Source organism: Macaca nemestrina, chromosome 2 (genome assembly GCF_043159975.1).
Source record: "Macaca nemestrina isolate mMacNem1 chromosome 2, mMacNem.hap1, whole genome shotgun sequence".
Classification (NCBI taxonomy): domain Eukaryota; kingdom Metazoa; phylum Chordata; class Mammalia; order Primates; family Cercopithecidae; genus Macaca; species Macaca nemestrina.
Window position 1 is genome coordinate 153673745 of NC_092126.1, and position 20407 is coordinate 153694151.

Here is a 20407-nt window from a genome sequence, read left to right on the forward strand (position 1 = left end):
GGGCAGGTTGTGATAGCTCTGATGTTGTCTGGATTTTCCCAGCAGCTTTCTTGTCCTTCTCAGATAGCTTTTGGAACCCTCTGCCATCTTCCCTGTTGGTGGCTGTGTGTATGTTTTCCTGTTGCAATTCCTGCTAGGCTGTGTTCTCCTAGGGAGCAGGGACTTGTCCCACTCCTTCCTTCACTGTCTTGCAGGTGTCTTGCCTGTTGGATACTGTGTGTTGGGTGTGAGAATGGGTGGGAGGTGGGTGGACAGAAGGGTGGGTGTCAAACTCTGGCCCCTCTGTCCGTGGGGTCACCTTGTCTAAGATAGATTGCTGCGATGAGACCTCTGAGCTGGGCCTCCTCCTCACTGTTGAAATGGAAAACAGAAGTATATTTTTAAGTGTTTGTTATATTTATCAAATGAAGTCTTATATTTCTCGTTCTTAATTTTAAAATCCCAAGAGTTGAATACTTGATATTTCTTCAAGAAAAAGAGAATCTAAATTGAGTTGCTTATTTTCTCATGTTTGACATTTAGCTTGATTTATCTTTTTCTTTCTTAGGCTCTGGCTCTCGATGAAAGGAAGGGTCCCCATCCCACACTTGGCGCAGTTCTTGGCACATAGCAGTGTCTCTATATGTAGTTAATGGAATTGCACTGTGATCCACAGCGTGAGAGTCCCCTGGGTCTCTGCAGCTTGGAGAGTGTCCTCTGCGTGTGGCGAGGGTGGATTTTTAGCTCGGGAAAGTCAAGGCTGATGTGCTGTGTCAGATGCCCTTGCTGCAGTGGTCTTTTCCTCTTAGCCTTGAAATCAGGGGCCGGGCACCCCCTTCCCTGTAGACGCTGTCTCAGGGATGGCCGCTGAGTCCACCCCAGGCTCTGTGGCAGGCGTTGCATGCAGTGTGCCATCCAGATGCCAGGTAGCCCTGCTCAGTATGCCAGGTGTGCTCTCACTGTTGTTGAGGTCACAGCCAGCCCCTCCCCATCAAGGGAGTGGTTTCCATGGACAGGGCACCAGTCTGCTGGCTGGAAGGAATCCTGAACGCTTGGGCTGTATACCTGTACATGCCCAGGGCGCTTTTTTTTTTTTTTTAAGGGGAGACAGAGTCTCGTTCTGTCGCCCAGGCTGTGGTGCAGTGGCGCGATCTCGGCTTACTGCAACCTCTACTTCCCGGGTTCAAGTGATTCTTGTGCCTCAACCTCCCAAGTAGCTGAGATTCCAGGTGTGCACCACCACACCCAGCTAATTTTTGTATTTTTTAGTAGAGATGGGTTTTCGCCACATTGGCCGGGCTGGTCTCGAACTCCTGACCTCAGGTGATCTGCCTGCCTCGGCCTCCCAAAGTGCAAGGATTACAGGTGTGAGCCACTGCGCCCAGCCCCCAGGGTGCTTTTCTAACTTCCTTTGAAACTCACAGCAACCCTGTCAGTTGGAGGGACAGGATTCCTATCCCAACCAGATAAGTGAAGAAACTGAGGCTGACAAAAGCGAAGTGGCTTGTCCGGGGTTGCACAGCTAGGGGAGCTGGGATTTGAACCTGAATGTCCTGACCCTTTCAGCTGTAGCATTTCTCACATCTTAATAGGCATTAAAATATACACACACACACACACACACACCCCTAAAAATGCAGGTTTCCAGGCCGTTCACTTGAGACTCAGATTCACTGGGTGTGGGGTGTGGCTACGCAATCTGCATTTGTAACAGACTCCCCCAGGCACTCCCAGGTTCCCCCTTAGAGAAACACTGCCCTGTAGCATGTGACTTCTTAACTAGCTGCATGGAAAAGTCACCTCCCCTGGGTCAGGTCCATTCCAGAAATCTTGGGGCCACGCTGAAGGCAGAGGAGAAACAGCTTTGGGACCCGACTGACACTGCTGTATTTGTGCAAAGGAAGGGATGGGGAGAAGGGTCCCTTGGGGACGGTCAGACCAGATAGACAGATGTAGGTCACGGTGCTGAGTGTCTTGTCTTTCAGTCAGCTTTGGCATAAAACCCTGGCTGCTTAGTTCACTGACAGTGTGATTTTGGGCTAGTCACTTCATGCTCTGTGCCTCAGTTTTCTCATCTATGAAATGGAGTTGATAATTCCTATCTCATAGACTTGTTGGGAAAGCTAAATTAGAAAATGTCTAGAAGGAGCTAGCCCAGTGTTGTGCTCGAATCATAAGCCCCAGTCTCTCCTCAATAGACTGCACTCAGATCTTTTTTGTTCCTGGAAAGTCTTGCCGTCTTCTCTCCTCTTAACTAAATGTTGCTGGTCTGGTGAGGTGCAGTAGCCCATGGCTGGTGTCCCATTACCTTCTAAGGTGTGCAAGGAAGTCCCTGTGCCTCGGTTCTGGAGTAGCAGGGACAGGCGGCCACCTCAGCTCAGCTTCTGTGCCTCCTGGGATTTGAGAGCAGAAATTCTGCCTCCGCTCACTCAGAAAATGTCTACAGTTTCTGGGTTTTGGGTGTTTGTGTCCTCTTCTGTCGCCTAAACATGCGAAGAAAAGCCCCGATGCCTTCACCCCAGTGCAGGTCATTTCCATTGTAAGGGTTCCGAGGGCACCTTTGGATTGGGCTTAGTCTAGATGGCAGGAAGGGTTTCATCCAGCTGCATTCTGAAATCATCCTCAACTTGCTGGCCACATTGACCCCTAACTTATTTTCCTCTGAAGGGTTTAAGTTGAAACTACTGAAGTTACTCACTTTGAGGTTGGAAGGGACTTTTAGTGATGGGGGCGCCCCTCCCCTCCCCAGATGCTTCAGTTCTCAATAAGCCAGTGCTTGAGTACCTCCAGGGGCAGGGTTCTTGCTCCCCCTGCACGGCTGTTGCATTGTTGCAGTTTTAGTTTTTAGTTCCTCTCCGTACTCTGAAAGGTTAAGAAGTTTCCCGGAACTAAGAAGTCTGGGAACAGGTGATGCAGTCAGGGTGAAGGTAGCAGGATTCCATCTACGGAGGCTGGGATGTAGGAGAGTTTATCAAGACAGGGACCCAGACCCTGGAGCCTGGTTACACTTAAAGGTGGACTTTGCATCAGAAACAAAATCCGCAGGGGTGGGCTTCATAGTCATCCCCCGACAGGTCTGAAGCAGTGTTCATTGCAACATGCTTTGTTTTATAGAACTTTACAGTTTGAAAACTGCCTTAATACACTTTATGTTCAGACCGTGGGTTACAGAATCAAGTTCCCCAGGTCCTCCCTGACTAGTGGCAGAGTGAATTTCAGAATCTCGAGAGGGGATATGACTGGAGTTGGGGAACAGGTGGCCCAGCAGGTAGACGTGAAGGATGCGGAGTGAGGTGTGTGCTGCTCAGAGGCTGGGTTTGGGACTGGGTGTAAGTACAGGGATGAGAACTCACACTCACCAACCCCCGTGGTTTACTGACATAAAGGTGACTGATTCTTAGAAAACCTCTTCCCTATTTGATGAAACTTCAAGCTTGTTTCACATTGGAGTTATCTCCCAAGTCATTAACTAGGGGCACCCCCATCGTGTTCATTGAACCTGGGTGCCTGGTGCAATCTTCACATGGAAGAAGAAAATGCTTGAAATGTAGGAGAGCCGTGTGTTGTTTGGGGGGCTCACGGGCTTCTTTGGGGGGCTGAAAGATTGTACTAGTGAGGATGGGGCTGAGGGAGGAGGGCACCATCCTCAAGGGTTCTGTTTTTCAGCTCATTGCCTCTCTTCCAATGCTTTCTTTCATCCTAAGCCAGAATTGTCTGTGGGGTGGATGGTTTTCCCAGCTTTCTATTGTCGTGGTCTCTGTCCTGGCATGTGGGGAGAAGACTGTGCCAGCTAGCACTGCAGCCAAACTCTCAGAACCCATATTTCAAAGCAATTACTGACTGAAAAAGCGGGCTTAGTTGCATAGCTCATAAGTACTTCCAGACACCGGGCCGCAGGCCTCAGAAACTGCTCACACGGCTCCCCGGGTCCACAGGGAGTTGCTTGACGTGTCTCTGTGCTGGGTCCAGAGTCAGGAGCTGCTGTCCAGGTCCTCTGTGGTTCGTGCAGGAGATGAAGCAGCATTGTCATACAAAGGGGAGACTTCCCAACCGTGGGGCCAGAGACCCCATTTCTACTGTGTAACTGGGATCCAGGCAGTCACTCAGCCCCCGCCTGGGCCTTGCTTTCTTCTCTTTGTTGGAGGTGACGGTGCCTACCTTACATGTTTGTGGGAAGAATCAACCATAATGAAATATGTGGAGGTGTTTGTAGACTGTGAAGTGCTGTGCAGATCTTAGCTGGGCTGTGAGGAAACCCTCTTCAGCCTGTTCTTAGAGCCGAAGGTCACAGGTTTGAGACAAATCAAAGGAGACTGAACTTAGAGGTTCCCTCCATCCCTCTGTTTTGTCCCCCTCCATCCCTCTGTTTTGTGATATGAGAATGCTAATGGCCTGCTGGGAGAGTGGTTCTGGGGAGTGAATGAGATCCTGCTGGTAAGCACTTGGCTAGGACTTGGCACATGTAAACTCTCAGTGTAGCCAGATTATTAACATGATACTGATAAAAGACTTTCAGGGTTTATCCTCGAAGATGAGTTTTTGTGACAATGTATTTGGAAATGCCGACCCCCATCTGAAACACCTAGTGTATCAACTGGAACTTTTCTACGTGCTTTTCTTTCTGTTTTCTCATTTTACCCATGAGGAAGAGCAGGGTTTTAGTCTCCATTTTATAGCTGAGGAAACTGAGGCACATAGGAGGGAAATGTTTTTGTCTGAGATCACGGGGTGAGTCACTGGTAGAGCAAGTCTCCTGACTCCCAGAACAGTGCTGCTAACACAGCTCTGAAGTTGGAAAGTCAAGCCCAATTAGCATCCCTGGTGGGATGGAGACCTGGAGACTCAGAGTCTGTCCTGTTTGGAGCTTTCAGTAAACATTAAAAACAGGAACAGCAACATAGCTGCCGTATGTTTTTAGTGTTTTATATATATCACTTCACTAAACCCTCACAGCAACCTAGTGAGGTCTGTACTGTTACTATCCCTGCTTTACTGATGAGAAAATTGAGGCACAGAAAACTTGCCCAGGGTTGTGTAGCTGGTAAGCGGCAAAGAACCAAGTTTTGGAAACCTAGGCAAGCTGGCTGGAGTCTGAGCTCCCCTTCGAGAGCTCAGTGTGTCACGGTCCGGGTCGGCAGAGAAGGCGCTGAGGTGTAGAGATGAGCAAGTCGTAACCCTGCCTTTGGCTGCAGACTTGCTGTGTAGCCCAGGACAAATGCCTCCCCTCCTCTCTGAGCCGTGAGTTGTCCATCTGTGGCATGGGGGCATTGGACTGCCCAGCTCTAGGAAAGGATAGCCTTTCTCTGGGTCCCTGGGAAGGCCTGGGGTGTGGAGTGGCCAGCTGGAGCCCTGGGCCAGCCATTGTTGCCGGGCTCTGTCAGCCACGGGGTGTGGCCCCAACACTGCCAGGCCCTCCCCAGGGAGGAAGTGTCGGTGTTTACAGGAAATGCAGGACAAGTCCTGAGAGGTGGGTGGAGGAGGGGCAGCCAGCCACTGTGAGCCCTGAAGACATGTGGGGCTGAGGGCGGCGCCTGTCTTCCCACCCTTTGGACGAGACTTTTCGTTGTTGTGGAAGGAAAAAGTCCCACTTCCCGGGCAGCCCTGCCCTTCCCTGCGCCTCTTCCCTCCAAGACTGCCACACCCCGAACGCCTGAACCGCAGGACTGCTGACCCCCTCTGCAGGGAGGCTTCTGGGAGCCGTGGAAATCTGGTCTGCTCTCTCATCCTTCCCTCTGGCCCTCACTGTCCCCACCTGTTAAGTAGGTAACTTGCCGCAGCCTTAACACCACAAGGCTCACTGCCCTCATGGAGTACAGAACCCAAATGGGAGAACCAAGATGCCAAAAGGCCAGGCCAGCCCCATGCAGCCCTGGAACCCATGGGGTACAAGTTAGGCACCTCACTTATACTACAAAAAGCTTCCTTAAGAAGTGTAGGAAAATTAAAATCTTGTAAGAAATGGGCTCTATGTTGATTATACTGATAGTATATAGGTTATTTTTTAAATTTATGCAAATAAAAAAGATTATAAATTAACTCATAGAACCTTGAAAGGTACCAGCCCATGCAAGTGTAGGACCTAAAGCTTAAGCCTCATTAGCTTAGCTAGTAGTCAGGGAAGGCTTCCTGGAGTAGGAGGTAGGGGTTGAGCTGGCCTTGGAAAGGAGGGCCCCTGGGCCCTGGCTGGTGTGAGAAGTCAGATCAGTTCAGGTCAGCAAACACTTTCCAGGCATCCATTCCCAGCTGGGCTCTAGGGACCAGCAGAATCAGATGCAGGCCCTGCCCTCAGGAGCAGGGTGGATTTATAGGGTCTTAGAGCCCTTGGCAAAGGGTGGCATCCTCTGAAAATGCTTCTTCTGTGTTTGGAGTAGAGGAGGCAGATGGAGTTGGGGAAGACCATGTGAGTGACATGACAAGGGCATGTATGTGCTATAACATGTCTGGGTCCAAGTGTGAGGCCCTTCCCTTCTGGGCCTGAGCCTCAGTGTGTCCGTCTCTGTCTGGCCCTGTGCGATGGATTCCCTCTGTGTCCCCCATCCAGGCGTCCCATTCCAGCCACAGATGATGCTCCTGTTCATGTGCGTCAAAAGGCCTGCACCCACCTGCCCTCCAGGGGCTCTGTGGACACTCCTCTGTGTCCCGGCACCTCTCACACATTTTCATGCCTTGTGGGCTGGGAGCCCTGCTCTGCCCTGGTACTACCCAGCACAGCGGAGGTGACAGTGAACCGAATGAATGGATGTGTCCAGTGTGTGGGTCCAGCCATGGGCCATCTGCTTGTGGTTTTGTCTGAGAGAGGTTGATGGAAGGGGAATACAGCAGAGTGGACCTTGGGTGGGTCATTTAACCTCACAGAGCCTTAGTTTCTCCAACTGAAAGATGAGTATAATAATAGTGGTTACCTCACTAAGTGGTTGAAAGTGCTTCTGACCCTCACTAAGGTGGTTGAAAGGATCAAACGAGATAGCCTCTGGGACGTGCTTAGCTGAGTGCTCAATAAATGAATAAATACAGTAGAGGTTGCATAGACTCATTGTCAGAGGGGGAGCTCTGAAACCACATTCCCTGTGTTCAGATCCCGGCCCTGAACTTAGTCTCTCTGCACCTGTTTCTCCATCTGTAAAATGGGAGTGTTAATGTCTACAGGATACAGTGGTTGGGAAGAAGTCATAGAGCACCTGGCACGTAGTAAGCCCTAAAAAATGCTGGCTTCTGCGTCTGCTGTTGCTGCTGCTGCTGCTGTTATTACTGGCTGGCTGTGTCTATGTGGAAGGTGGGTGGGAGAAGGGGATTGTTATTCGGACCACCACACTTGGAAACCACAGGCTGCCCCTCTCATAGCTCCTGGCAGCTTCAGATGTGGTGTGTGGTTATTAAATTATAGTGTCCTCCATGAATCTCCAGCCACTGCATCCTCCCCAGCTGCCTGAGGCAGGAGCAGTGACTCCCCGGCCCTTCTTGCTTCGCCTGTGGTCTGGGTTCCTCTGAATCCCAGGGTGGAGGTTGCAGGAGAAAGATGCGTCTGAGTTTCCTCCTGCTTTGGGCTGGAGTTAGGTGCTCAGGACCCACAACTGTAGAGCTCATCTTGCAGTTGAGGAAACCAGGGCAGTCCCCGCCACCCATCCTTCAGCATCAGCTGAACCTGTGGGAGAACCAGATCCAGACCATGGGGTGCTTCTCCCTCTCCCACCCCCGGCTATATTCCTAGTGATTTAAAAGCATGGCCTGGTGAGAAAGGAAGCTCATTTGTCTCCTAATACTTGTCTGGCCACAATGTTGTCAGCAGTGGCAGCACCTGTGATGCCATTTCAGCGTGAGCCAGGCACTGTTATATGTGCAGACAGAGAGACGCCCTCCCCTCGGGTGGCGGGAGGAAGTCACCTCCTTCAGCTGGGATGAGATGGGGAAACTGGGATCGGTCAGTCATTTCTTGGGCACCTACTTGTACTTCATGGAGGACACAGAAATGCATAGCAAGCCCATGACTGCTACCTTCAAGGAACTTTAATATAGGAACATAAATTAACTGGAGTGGCTGTAGTAAACTGCAACGGGAGCCCCTCCTGCTGGAGAGACAGAAGGCTTCTTGGAAGAGGTGGTATTTGGGTTGGACCTTGGCCGGGGTTGGAGGGGGTGGGGGGGATGGTGTTGGGCAAGTGGAGGGGAGGGTGGGAAGGAATTCTGGAACAGTCTCAGATGGGAAAGCGCACATGTATGCGTGGGCCAGGGAGTCGGTTTGGCCGTGTAGGATGATTGATAATGCCAAAACTGTGGCAGGAATCACTCGAGCAAAATTCCTCAGCTTTGGACATAAAGCCACGGGGCATCATGGTGGGAAGAGCTTCTAGTTCTAGTTCTCTCATTTTACAGATGGGGAAACTAAGGCCCTTGGAGGGGAAGGGGTCCACACTGGTAACAGAGGTGGGACCAGAACCCAGATCTGTAAGCGTTGAGGAGCTCTGCCTGTTGAATTCAGACTGGCCTTTAGCTCAGATGGACTCTAGTAAAATAAAACCAGCAGGTACTGTGTTACACAGATCGTATACCTCATTTACAGATGTCATCTCATCTGATCCCTACATAGACCCTGGGAATTTAAGGACTGATATCTCCATGTTACAGATGAGGAAACTGAGGCAGGCAGGTTAAGCAACTTACCTAAGGTCATCGGGCTGATATGTGGCAGAACTGGGTCTTGGCATCAGACAGTCGGATCCCAAAATGTGTGCCCTTTACCACTGTCCTCTATTGCAGTCCCAGAGATGACCAAAATGTTAGGGCCAGTGGTTATGGCTAGGCCAGGCATGTGAACCAACAGTGTGGCAGAAAAGCTGGCTCCGGCCTCTCCTGCCAGTATTACTAGCCCAAGTTGCCCAAGGCACTTCCATCGTCCCAAAGACAGAGCCTGAGACACCATCACACTGGTAGGTTTGTGGCTCTGGCTTACACATTTTTCTTTAATATTACCTCTTTATTTTATAATTTTATGAGGTTCCTGAAGACCTTCTAAAAGTTTAGATTCTGCACCCCCCGCCCCACCGCTGGACTTCTGAGCCTCACTTGATTATCTGAAAATAAAGCCTTCATGGTCACAGTTATGTTTCCCTTTTTCTCTTTGGCTAGGAAAAATAGTGTTTGCATAGGTTGGGAGAAGGCTGAGATGGAATCAGAAAAAACAAAATTCTTTGAAAATCTCTATAAAGCCACTTCCAACCCACTAGGATGGCTAAGATAAAAAAAGAAAAAGCAGACAATAACAAGTGTTGACAAGGCTGTAGAGAAATTAGAACCCTCATACATTCCTGGTAGTAATGTGAAATGATACAGCCTCTTTGGAGGACAGTCTGGTAGTTCTTAAAACATTAAATATAGGTTTATCATATGACCCAGCAATTCCACTTCTAGGTATATACCCAAGAGAAAGGAAAATATGTCTGTACAAAAATTTGTACACAGATATTCACAGCAGCGTTATACATAATAGTCAAAAAGAAACAATTCAAATGTCTATCAGTTGAATGGATAAACAGTATGATCTATCCATACTGTGGAATAGTATTCAGCCATGAAAAAGAATGAAGAGCTGACACATGATACAAAATGGATGGACCTGGAAAACACACTAAGTGAAAGAATCCAGACACAAAAGGCCTCATATTGTATGATTTCATGTAATGAAATGTTCAGAATAAGCAAATCCATAGAGACCGGAAGTAGACTAGTGGTTGCCAGGGGCTGAGGGGCCTAGAGGGAAATGAGGTTTCTTTTTGGAGTGATGAAAATGTTCTAAAATTAGATAATGGTGTTGGTCACACAACTCTTTAAATATACTAATATCCTAAAAAGCACTGAATTATATTTTAAAGGCGCAAATTTCATGGTATGTGACTCATATCTCATTAATGCTGTGATAAAAAGAAAACAAACTCTTCTGACACCATTGATGCTGCTGCGTTTTAGGAGGAGGGGTGGGGTTGTCTCTGGTCGGAAAACAAGGATGAACTTTTGTTTTTACTTAGTGAGAAATGGAAATTGAATTTTTAAAAAAGTCTCTGCTTCGGTCATGTTTCTGGGAACCATTATAATGCTATCCCTTGGCTGACCCTGGGTGCGGGACGCGTTCTCTCCAAGAGGCGTGAAGGGGAGCCTCACTTCAGACACGAGGAGGCACCAGGAAGGCAGCGCTCTCAGGGCCTGGCCCCCAGGCTGTGGGATGTGTGTGTCTGGTCTCAGGACGCAGTTTCCTATGTCTGAGTGTTTTGTACTTTGACCCATGAGTCCAGCCTCCACCTCAGTTTTATGGATGTGGAAACTGGGGCTCCCCAGGACAGCCACAACGTAGCCCAGATGATGCAGGGTTTAATGAGGGATCCAGGACCCCTAGTCCTCCTGGGCTCTTTCCACAGTATCACATTTGTGCTGTGCCTTGTCATCGGTGGTCCCAGTTACAGTGCAAATGATAGCTCCATCTGCAAAGATTGCAATGTCCCTGTGAGGAAGTAGACAAGGAAGCGTCAGAGCAGAAGGGGACATCAGGGAAGTCCTGGAGGGACTGTTTAGTACTGGGAAGGTGCTGGGGCACTGAGGGGTGAAGGATTCAGCAAGGGAATGGAGCGAATGTCTGAGGATTTAGAAATCCCTATCCCGTATCCAGCCCTCCCCTCCGCCCACTTACAAGCTCTTCCAGCTATTCTGCTAATTGGGATACTCATTCTCGCCAGCCTGTCTCCTCCATTTCAAACTTTCCAGCTCCCAGAGGGCTCAGCTCTGAAGCCCTCTTCCCCTCCCTGCTGGGCTGGTGAGCTTCAGAAAGGTCCCAGCCTGTCTCGGAGGGGCTGGGAGAAGTTACATCTGCAGTCTGGCCCCATTCACATGAATCTCCACACCAGCAAGGATGGAATTTGAGGTTGGAGTGCCCACTGAGAGAGTCCCAGGAGGAAAAGCGTTCCTTTCTTTTTTACGACTTACTAGGCCCTTTTGGCTGTGTTCAGACTTGTGGCTCCCAACGAACGTTACATAGGACGGAATTAAATGGTCAGAGTTGGACAGCACCAGGCCGGGTTATACAGCATTCGTCTCCCCACGTGGAGGCACATGTCCTTTTACAACTCTAGGCTGCTGAAAAGGACTAGGCTCATTTGGAAGGTCATTTAAGGTAACAGGCTCTGGGCAGCTTTAATTGATATTCCCTTTACAGCACAAGTGGACTCAGAGGGTGGATACAGTCCCAGGGAGACTAGGTGGGGGGGGTTTAGAACTTGGCCCTTCTGCAGGCTCTTCAGAGCTGGCCAGAAAGGACCTGCTGTATGTCAGGCCATGGCCGCTTTCACCATCATGTTCTCATTGACTCCCACAGTGAACCTCCTTAGTTGTCACCACTTTATAGGTAAGAAACAGAGAGGTTCAGTGGCTTGCCTGAGGTCACACAGTGACTCTCTTCTGTGTGGTGCCAACATTCTGGGCTACTTGGTCACTAAACTTGCAATGCTGACCACCTGGCCCTTTTTCTGTTTTCCTAGAATGTGACTCTCCAGGTAAACTTCTTCAGTGGTGAGACCGTATTACCCCTCTAATGACCACATGCCCAAAATTTCCTGGAAAGATCCCATTCAAGGTACAACAGACCATTGGTTCTTTATTTTTTATTTCTTTTCTTTTTATGTATGTATGTATGTATTTATTTTTGAGACAGGAGCTTACTTTGTTGCCCAGGCTGGACTGCAGTGGCATGATCATAGCTCACTGCAGCCTCGACCTCCTGGGCTCAAGTGATCCTCCTGCCCCAGCCTCCCAAGTAGCTAGGACTACAGGTGTGCGCCACTGCACCTAGCTAGTTTTTTAATTTTTGGTAGAGATGGGAGGTCTTGCTATGTCGCCAGGGCTGATCTCGAAGACTCCTGGGCTTAGGCAGTCCTCCTGTCTCAGCCTTCCAAAGTGCTGGGATTACAAGTGTGAGCCAGCCGACCTGACCCTCTTTTATTTTTTAAATTGACAAATAATAATTGTACATATTCATTAGGTCCATAGTGATGTTTTGATATATGTAATTTATAGATCAGATCAGGGTAGTTAGCATACCATCATCTCAAACATTGATCATTTCTTTGTGTTGGGAACATTCAGTATCCTCCTCCTAGCTACTTGAAACTATATAATATATGATTGATAACTGTAGTCCTACAGTGCTATGGAACCCTAGAACTTATTCCTCTTATCTGGCTGTGTTTTTATATTCTTTTACAGGTCTGTCCTTATCCTCACCTTACTCCTACCCTTCCCAGCCTCTAGTATCCTCTGTTCCACTTTTTACTACTATGAGATCAGCTTTTTTTTAGTTTCCACGTATGAGTGAGAACATGCAGTGTTTAACTTTCTGTTTCTGGCTTATTTCAATTAACATAATGTCCTCCAATCCCATTTGTGTTGCCACAAATGACAGAATTTCTTTCTTTTTTATGGCTGAATAGTGTTCCATCTTGTGTGTATACCACATTTTCATTATCCATTCATCTGTTGTTGGATACCTAGGTTGATTCCATATCTCAGCTACTGTGAATACTGCTGCAATAAAGATGGGGGTGCAGATGTCTCCTCCATATACTGATTTTCTTTCCTTTGGATAAATGCCCAGTAGTGGGATTGCTGGATCACATGGTACTTCTATTTGTAGTTTTTGAGGAATCTCCATATTGTTCTCCATAGTGGCTCTACTGATTTACATTCCCATTAGCAGTGTGGAAGAGTTCCCTTTCTCCACATCCTTGCCAGCATTTGTTATCTTGTGTCTTTTTGATAATAGCCATTCTAACAGGTGTGAGATGATACCTCATTGTGATTTTGATTTGCATTTCCCTGGTGATTAGTGATGTGAGAATTTTAAAAATATACTTGGCCATTTGTATGTTTTCTTTCGAGAAATGTCTATTCAGATCATTTACCCATCTTTTTAATCAGATTGGGGTTTTGTGTGTGTGTGTGTGTGTGTGTGTGTGTGTGTGTGTTCTGTTAAGACATTTGAGTTTCTTATCTATTCTGGATATTAATTCCCTGTCAGATGAGTAGTTTGCAGATATTTTCTCCCATTCTGTAGGTTGTCTTTTCACTCTGTTGATGGTTTTCTTTGCTGTGTAGATGCTTTGTAGTTTGATATAATCCCATTTGTTTATTTTTACTTTTGTTGCCTGTGTTTTTGAGGTCTTAGTCATAAAATATTTTCCCAGACCAATGTCCTGAAGCATTTCTCCTGTGTTTTCTTCTATTAGTTTTATAGTTTTGGGTCTTACATTTAGGTCTTTGATCCCTTTTGAGTTTATTTTTTCATAGCATGAGAGGTGAGGATCTAGTTTCTTTCCTCTACATATGGATATTCAGTTTTCCCAGCCCCATTTAGACTGTCCTTTCTCCAGTGAGTGTTCTTGGCACTTTTATCAAAAATTAGTTGTCTGTAAACATATGGATTAATTTCTGAGTTCTCTATTTTGTTCCCTTGGTCTATGCATCTGTTTTTATTCCAGTGCCATGCTTTTTTGGTTACTATAGCTTTGTAGTATATTTTGAAGTCTAGTAATGTGGTGCCCCCAGCTTTATTCTTTTGGCTCAGGATTGCTTTGGCTATTTGGGTCTTTTGTGGCTCCATGTAAATTTTAGAATTTTAATTTCTGTTTCTGTGAAGAATGTCATTAGTATTTTGATGGGGATCACGTTGAATCTGTAAATTGTTCTGGATAAGTATTGTCATTTTTACAACAGTAATTCTTCTGGTCCATTAGCATGGAATGTCTATTTGTTGGTATCCTCTTTGATTTTTTTTCATCAGTGTTTTATGGTTTTTCTTGTAGAAGTCTTTCACTTTCTTAGTTAAATTTATTTCTAGATTGGGCTTTTATTGTGGCTATTGTAAACGTAGTATTGTGATTTTTTTTGTAGCTCTTGAAAAATTGTTCTCAGCTAGTTTATTGTTCGTGTATAGAAATGCTATGGATTTTTATATATTGATTATGCATCCTGCAACTTTACTGAATTTATCAAGTCTAAGAGGTTTTTGGTAGAATATTTAGGGTTTTCTATATATAAGATTATGTCATCTGCAAACAGGGACAGTTTGACTTCTTCCTCTCTAATTTGGATGCCTTTTATTTCTTTCTCTTGTCTTATTGCTATGGCTAGGACTCCCAGTAGTATGTTGAAGAATGGTGGTGAGAGTGGACACCTTTGTTTTGCTCCAGTTCTTAGAGGAAAAGCTAAAAGCTAACAGTAAGATGTCACCTGTGGATTTAACATGTACAGCCATTATTATGTTGAGGTACTTTCCTTCTGCACTTAATTTATTGAGAGCTTTTATCATGAAGGGATGTTGAATATTATCAAATGATTTTTCTGTCCTTTAAACTCTTGAAATAATGGTTAGAAATGTCTTTTTTGTTGTTGTTGTTCTAGAGACAGGGCCTTGCTCTGTCACCCAGGCTGCTGGAGTGCAGTGATGTGACCAGCAGCCTCAACACCCCCAGGCTCAAGCAATTCTCCTGCCTCAGCTTCCCAAGTAGCTGAGGCTAATAGCAATAGGGATGAGCCACCACATTTGCTAATTTTTTTATTTTAGAGACAGGATCTCACTTTGTTGCCAAGAGTGGTCTTGAACTCCTGGCTTCAAGTGATCCTGCTGCTTCAGCTTCCCAAAGTGTTGGGATTACAGGCTTGAGCCACTGAGCCCTACTGAAATTTCATCCTTTTGGCCTCCAAACTATCTCTCAAATGTCCTTCCTCACTTACCATATAGCAAAGCTTCAGATCCTTGGTCCTGGTTTGGGGCTTGAGAAAACATAGGCACTGAGCCCTGGGCAACCAGGAGACTTCAACAAAGAAACAGATATAAAGGTGCCTGTAAGTCGTAAGGTACCATAGAGATGGGGACCTTTCTACTGGTTCTGAACCACCCTTAGTGGCAGCTAAAGAGCAGAAAGATACCAACTGATGGAAGGATAGGACAGTCTGCATTTTCATTGTTCCTATGGGCTATTCTGATAAACTTATTTCATCTGTTGCTGTCAGGTTATGGAAACACCACCACTAGCTAATATCTAATGAGGACCTTCTTTGTGCCACTTCTGAGTGCCTTTGTTGCATTATATCAATGAATCCTCTAAATAATCTATACCTATATTACTATCACCCCTGTTTTGTAGATGAAACTGACAAAAAAAAAAAAAAAAAAGCTGAGACATGGAGAGATTAAGAAACTTGCTTGAAGTGGCACAGCTGGGATTCCACTCAGGCAGTCTGACTTCTGAGCCCACCGTCTCCACCTCCGAGGCCAGAGAATACAGTAAAGTACCCAGAGTACAGTGCAAAGTGCTGGTGAAGAGGGTGGGTTCGGAAGACTTTGCTGTGTACTCTCTCTGGGCTCAGAAATAATTTGCACTGTACTCTCTCTGAGGCCAGAGAGATTACTTTAGTCATCTTTGATCCCCCCATGTGTTAGCTCCATGAAGTAGTTGCTGAGCCATATTTGGTGAGTGAGTGTGAGGGGATGGGTGAGTAGAAGGATGGATGGCTGAGTGAGTAGATGGAAGGATGGCTGGAAGGGTGAGTGGATGGTCAGATGTCCAATGTCCTGAAGTGGATAGGTGGGTGGGTGGGTGGGTGGGTGGATGGATGGATGGATGGATGGATGGATGGATGGATGGATGGATGGCTAGATAGATAAATAGATAGACGGGTGAATGAGTGGATGGGTAGGTAGTTGGGTTAGAGAGCTTTCTCATATGTAATCTATTGGTATGCTCAAGGAATCCACCTGAAGATAACAACTCACCCAGTTATGATTATAATGGGCATTTTGATTAGAGCGGCTATAGACACTGTACCCTCAGTACCTATAGTAGAGTCTAGAACAGACGACTCTTAATAGGAATTTTTATGAATGAATGAAAAACCAGGCGGGCACCAGATAGCAAAAAATGTAGAGCCTTGCAGGCTTCCTTTGACCATACTGAGCAAAGTACTCATCTCAGAGGTTTCTTTTTTTTTTTGAGACAGAGTCTCACTCTGTCATCCAGGCTGGAGCACAGTGGTGCAATCTCGGCTCATTGCAAGCTCCGCCTCCCAGGTTCACGCCATTTTCCTGCCTCAGCCTCCCGAGTAGCTGGGACTACAGAAGCCCGCCACCACGCCAGGCTAATTTTTTTTTTTTTTTTTTTTTTTTGTATTTTTAGTAGAGACGGGGTTTCACCATGTTAGCCAGGAAGGTGTTGATTTCCTGACCTCGTAATCTGCCTGCCTTGTCCTCCCAAAGTGCTGGGATTACAGGAATGAGCCACCATGCCTGGCCTCATCTCAGAGGTTTCTGTTGGCAGATTGGGGAGATAGATATGATGTGTAAGTGTTCCCAGTCTTTTTCCCCAAGGGAAGACATGGTTACTTTCCCAGGACACAGGTTTCTGCTAGGGTCTGTCAGAGCATTTGGGAAGAAGTTAACATCTATCAGAGATGTTTCCTTGCCCTGTATATGATCAACTTGGTAGCAATACCAGGGTTGGTAGGAGCGGCAGTGTTGACAGTCTTGGTTTTAGTGTCAGAATGTTTTGGTTTATTTTACTGCCAACTTCTGTTTAAGATAGGGTCTGTTGCTGCCATTTTTTCATTGACTCTGCAAAGGCACTGGATCATACTTGCTCTTTCATATTGTGAAAGCATATTTTAAAGACATTTCTAGACCTTTAAAAATGTATTACTATTATTTTGATTGACAAGTCATAATCCTATACCATTATGGGGTACAATGTGATGTTTTAGTATATGTATACAGTGTGGCATAATTAAATCAAGGTCATTAACGTATCCATCGCCTTATCGTTTTTATGGTAAGACATTTGAAAGTTACTATTAGTTGGCCAGGCACAGTGGCTCATGCCTGCATCCCTCATCCTTACTGCTTATCCTGGGTAGAGCACCACCTGCTCCTGCTGACTGAGGTGGCTGTTCCTCTCAGAGGGAGGGCAGGACTCCACTCCAAGTCTGCTGGAAAAAGGGATGCAGGCAGCTCTGGAGGGAGGGAAGTGAGGGCTCTGTGAGACCAGTTCATGCAGTCACTTTACTGAGCCTGATCTGAGCTCTGCTGAGCAGATTACATTTAGGCTGGGGACTGCTCCTCAGTGGAGGGAGCTGGTGGCCCTTGGTGGCATGGTGACTGGCAGCGGAGGTGAAGGTGACCCTGGGACAGGAGGGAGGCTTTGGCACACCTCAGCAATTCTGGCAGGGGGTTATTTCTTTGTATACCTTGGTAGTAGGTATGTGGCTTGTTGTAAAACACCTCATCATTTGAAAGAAAAGGACAAAAAGCAATGTTTTTGAAAAGGAAGAAGAAAGAAGTCTGACCAGAGGGTCGCCTGTAGGCTAGTAGGTTGAGTCGTGGCTCAGCCTTGATGAGGACTGGGTTTGCCTCTGTACACAAGTGCACAGCCACAGTCCCCACCTCCAACCCCTTATGTCAGTGGACGCCCAGGCAGAGACAGGTTACCTTGTCCCTGCTCTGCCTGACCCGATAGCCCCTTGTGGAGCAGGGGACCCTACTCTGGCCTTGGCAAAGCCCCAAGCTCCTTAGGCTGCAGGTACTCTGGGCTTGGGTGCAGGCGGTTCTGGCTCCTATAAAAGACATTTGAGGAGCTCCAGGATAGGCGTCTAGCTCACTATAGCCTAAGGCTCTGTTTCTCCTCCCCTGATGTCCCCCACCCACCTCGCTTCCCCCTGCCTGGGCCAGGGCCTGGGGGAACCCTTGGTCCAGGCAGTCCAGGAAGTGGCTGCTCCCTTCTGTCCTGGCATCCATCTGTCATTCCAGCATCTCATCCTGGCATTCCCAGAGGGCAGAAGTAAGTATTTGGTGAGGATTTAATAAGACCAGATTTTGAGTAGGAAGAAAGGTTTGTGAGTTGTCTGGGGCCACATTGCCAATGGCAAGAGGGAGCCACTGAAGGTTTTTGAACAGAAGAGCATAGTCTCTTGTGGAATACTCAGCCTGCTGTGTAGAGAGAAGAGTTGAGAGCCCCTGCTGTGGGGATCACAGTTTGTGATTGTGTACAAGTTGTTCACATTTGAGGACAGGGACCATGTCTGCTTCACTCACCAGTGTTTTTCTCGATGCCTAGCCTGTGCCTGCTCAAAGCAGACATCAGTAAATATGTACTGACTGCTATATTCATTATTTAGTGGCAATGCCTGTGGAGTTGTCACAGGCATAGAGACATGAGACTATCGTACCTAGATGAGCTGTGATGCTCACAGCAGCTGCCAAGAAGGTGTGACAGGAATCCTTGTTGCTGTGCAGCTGAGTGGGAACTGATGCCCTGAGCAATGTCTTGTCTGTGATCTAGCAGATGGCAAGGCTGGGCCTAGGGGCTGGAATACATGTCCTGGATTGTGTCCACCACATCATTGCATCCCTTACTCAGGCCCAGAGCACACTGCCACCTTAAGGACTAACGCTGCTGCCTGACCAGGCCAGTCCAGATCCCAGACCACTCAGACTCAACATCTCCTGCCCGCATCGTGAGTTATTCGGGCCTCCCTTTGGCATGGGAGCCTGCCCCATGTCTGCAGGGCAGCAAGTCTGTCTTAACATGTGCAAAGACACTGGGCAGCAAGGGCCTGGTGTGTTCAGGGCTCCACATGGAAGCTAGTATGGCTGGGGTGGGGAAGTAGGAGGTTTGTGCCTGAGTCTTACTTCTCATTTTCTGTCCCTATGGCTCGAATGGGACCCCTGGTAGGTTCACTTTGCCTTTGCTAAACAAAAAGCTCTAACCCTTCTTTCCCCTGCTCTGACCCAGCGCCTACACAGAGCCCTACAAAGTCTGTCCCATCTCGTCGGCAGCCCCCAAAGAGGACCTCACGTCGGATGAAGAGCAGAGAAGCTCAGAGGAGGAGGACAGTGCTTCAAGAGACCCCAGCCTCACCCACAAGGTAGGGCACCCCACAGGTAGGCCGTGGGCATCAGAGACGTGAAGGTGGAGAGATGGTTGTAACAGATCTGCTCCTTCCCTTGGTGCGGAGGGAGCTGTTTGCAGTCAGCTGGGCCCAGCTGGATGCAGGGGCTGAGACACTCAGCATCAGGGCTCTAGGAACCATCGCCTTCTGGGGGCCTGCCTCGGTGATGCAAGGGCAACTGCTCCTGCCGGTATCCACTGGAGTCTGATGAAGTTTGGGGCTTTCTGGAGCCTTTATAGATGATGTGGAATAGAGCTGCCTGATTTGAATGAAGACCAGCCTAGCTTCTAATGACCTCGGACACCCTGGGCCTCAGTTTCCTCATCTGTGAAGTGAAAATCATGAGGGTGAGATGTGTTAAAGGCTATAAGGGAATTTTGTGAGCTGAAAGCAGTTTTAGATGAAAGCTGGTTTCCCTGGCCCTGCAGCAGTGCTGTGAGGGGATGGAGTTGCTGGAGGGAGGTTGTTGTCTAGAGGCTGATGGTGAGCTGGGGGCCACGTCACAGTGAAGACCCAGACCTCATTGCTGGGCACGGGTGCATCAGTGCTGATGGGGGTAATATATGCTGTCTATTGGACACTCATGGTGAGCTGGCCTTCACCCACTCACTGACAAAGTCCCAACCCTTCCATACACCCCTTCTCAGAGTCATGAATCCCTTCCCACAATGTGCATTTGCAGAAACGGATAGAGGTGAAGAACCGGCCTAGGGTGTGTGGCTGGTCGGTGGCATCCCAGGAAAGATCACTGGGTGATATGGGGCTCAGGCATTTGTTCTGCAGGGAATGTGACCACTGCAGGAAATGGGCTAGGAAGAGTGAAATGCCCCCACCCACCCCACCCATCTTCCAGGCCATGCCTGCGTGTTGAGAGGTGACTGGAGAGGCAGAGAGTGAAATGTCCCCTTTCCCCACTTCCCAACAGACCTCTGCACCTTTTTCTGCACCTGCGTCCCATACCTCATCATCCTCCCCTTTCAAGCCTAGGTTAGCTTTGCCACATTGATGAAAGACCATTGCAAGTGGATGCACTCAGTAAAGGGGCCTGACACTTAGCAAGCACTGGCCAAATGAGGGTGTCTCGTTTTCTTTCCACAAAGGTGATTTCTTTTAAAAACCCACTGATCTCTCTGGACTGTGTTTTCATAAGGTTACCTACCAAGTGCTACAGGAGCCCTGAAGAGAGTTAGTCCCCTCTTCTCTCCTGCCTCTTCCACCACAGTCCCTTCTCCCTCCAGTGGCTCCTTCACACCCTGCCCGTCCCCTCTCACTCGTCTCTCTGCTGCCTCATCCTTTCTAGGTACTGAGCCATGTGTCTGTCTCTTTCCTGAGGTTGTCCATGTTTGTCATCTCTTTGACTCCTACAACAACTTCAAAGTTGGCACCATTATCCCTGTTTTACAGTTGAGGACACAGAGGTTCTGAGAGGTTAAGTAACTTGCCCAAGGCCACA

The 20407-nt window shown here is 47.7% G+C and overlaps 1 protein-coding gene across 1 annotated transcript in view; it reads left to right on the top strand.

Moving 5' to 3' along the window:
• The window catches only part of LOC105477759 (FYVE, RhoGEF and PH domain-containing protein 5), a 124680-nt gene that overhangs the window by 31616 nt on the left and 72657 nt on the right, over window positions 1-20407 (top strand). Inside the window, exon 3 of the mRNA XM_011734481.3 lies at window positions 18798-18930. Coding sequence (XP_011732783.2) covers window positions 18798-18930 — 133 coding nt within the window. The remainder of the gene's footprint in view (window positions 1-18797; window positions 18931-20407) is intronic.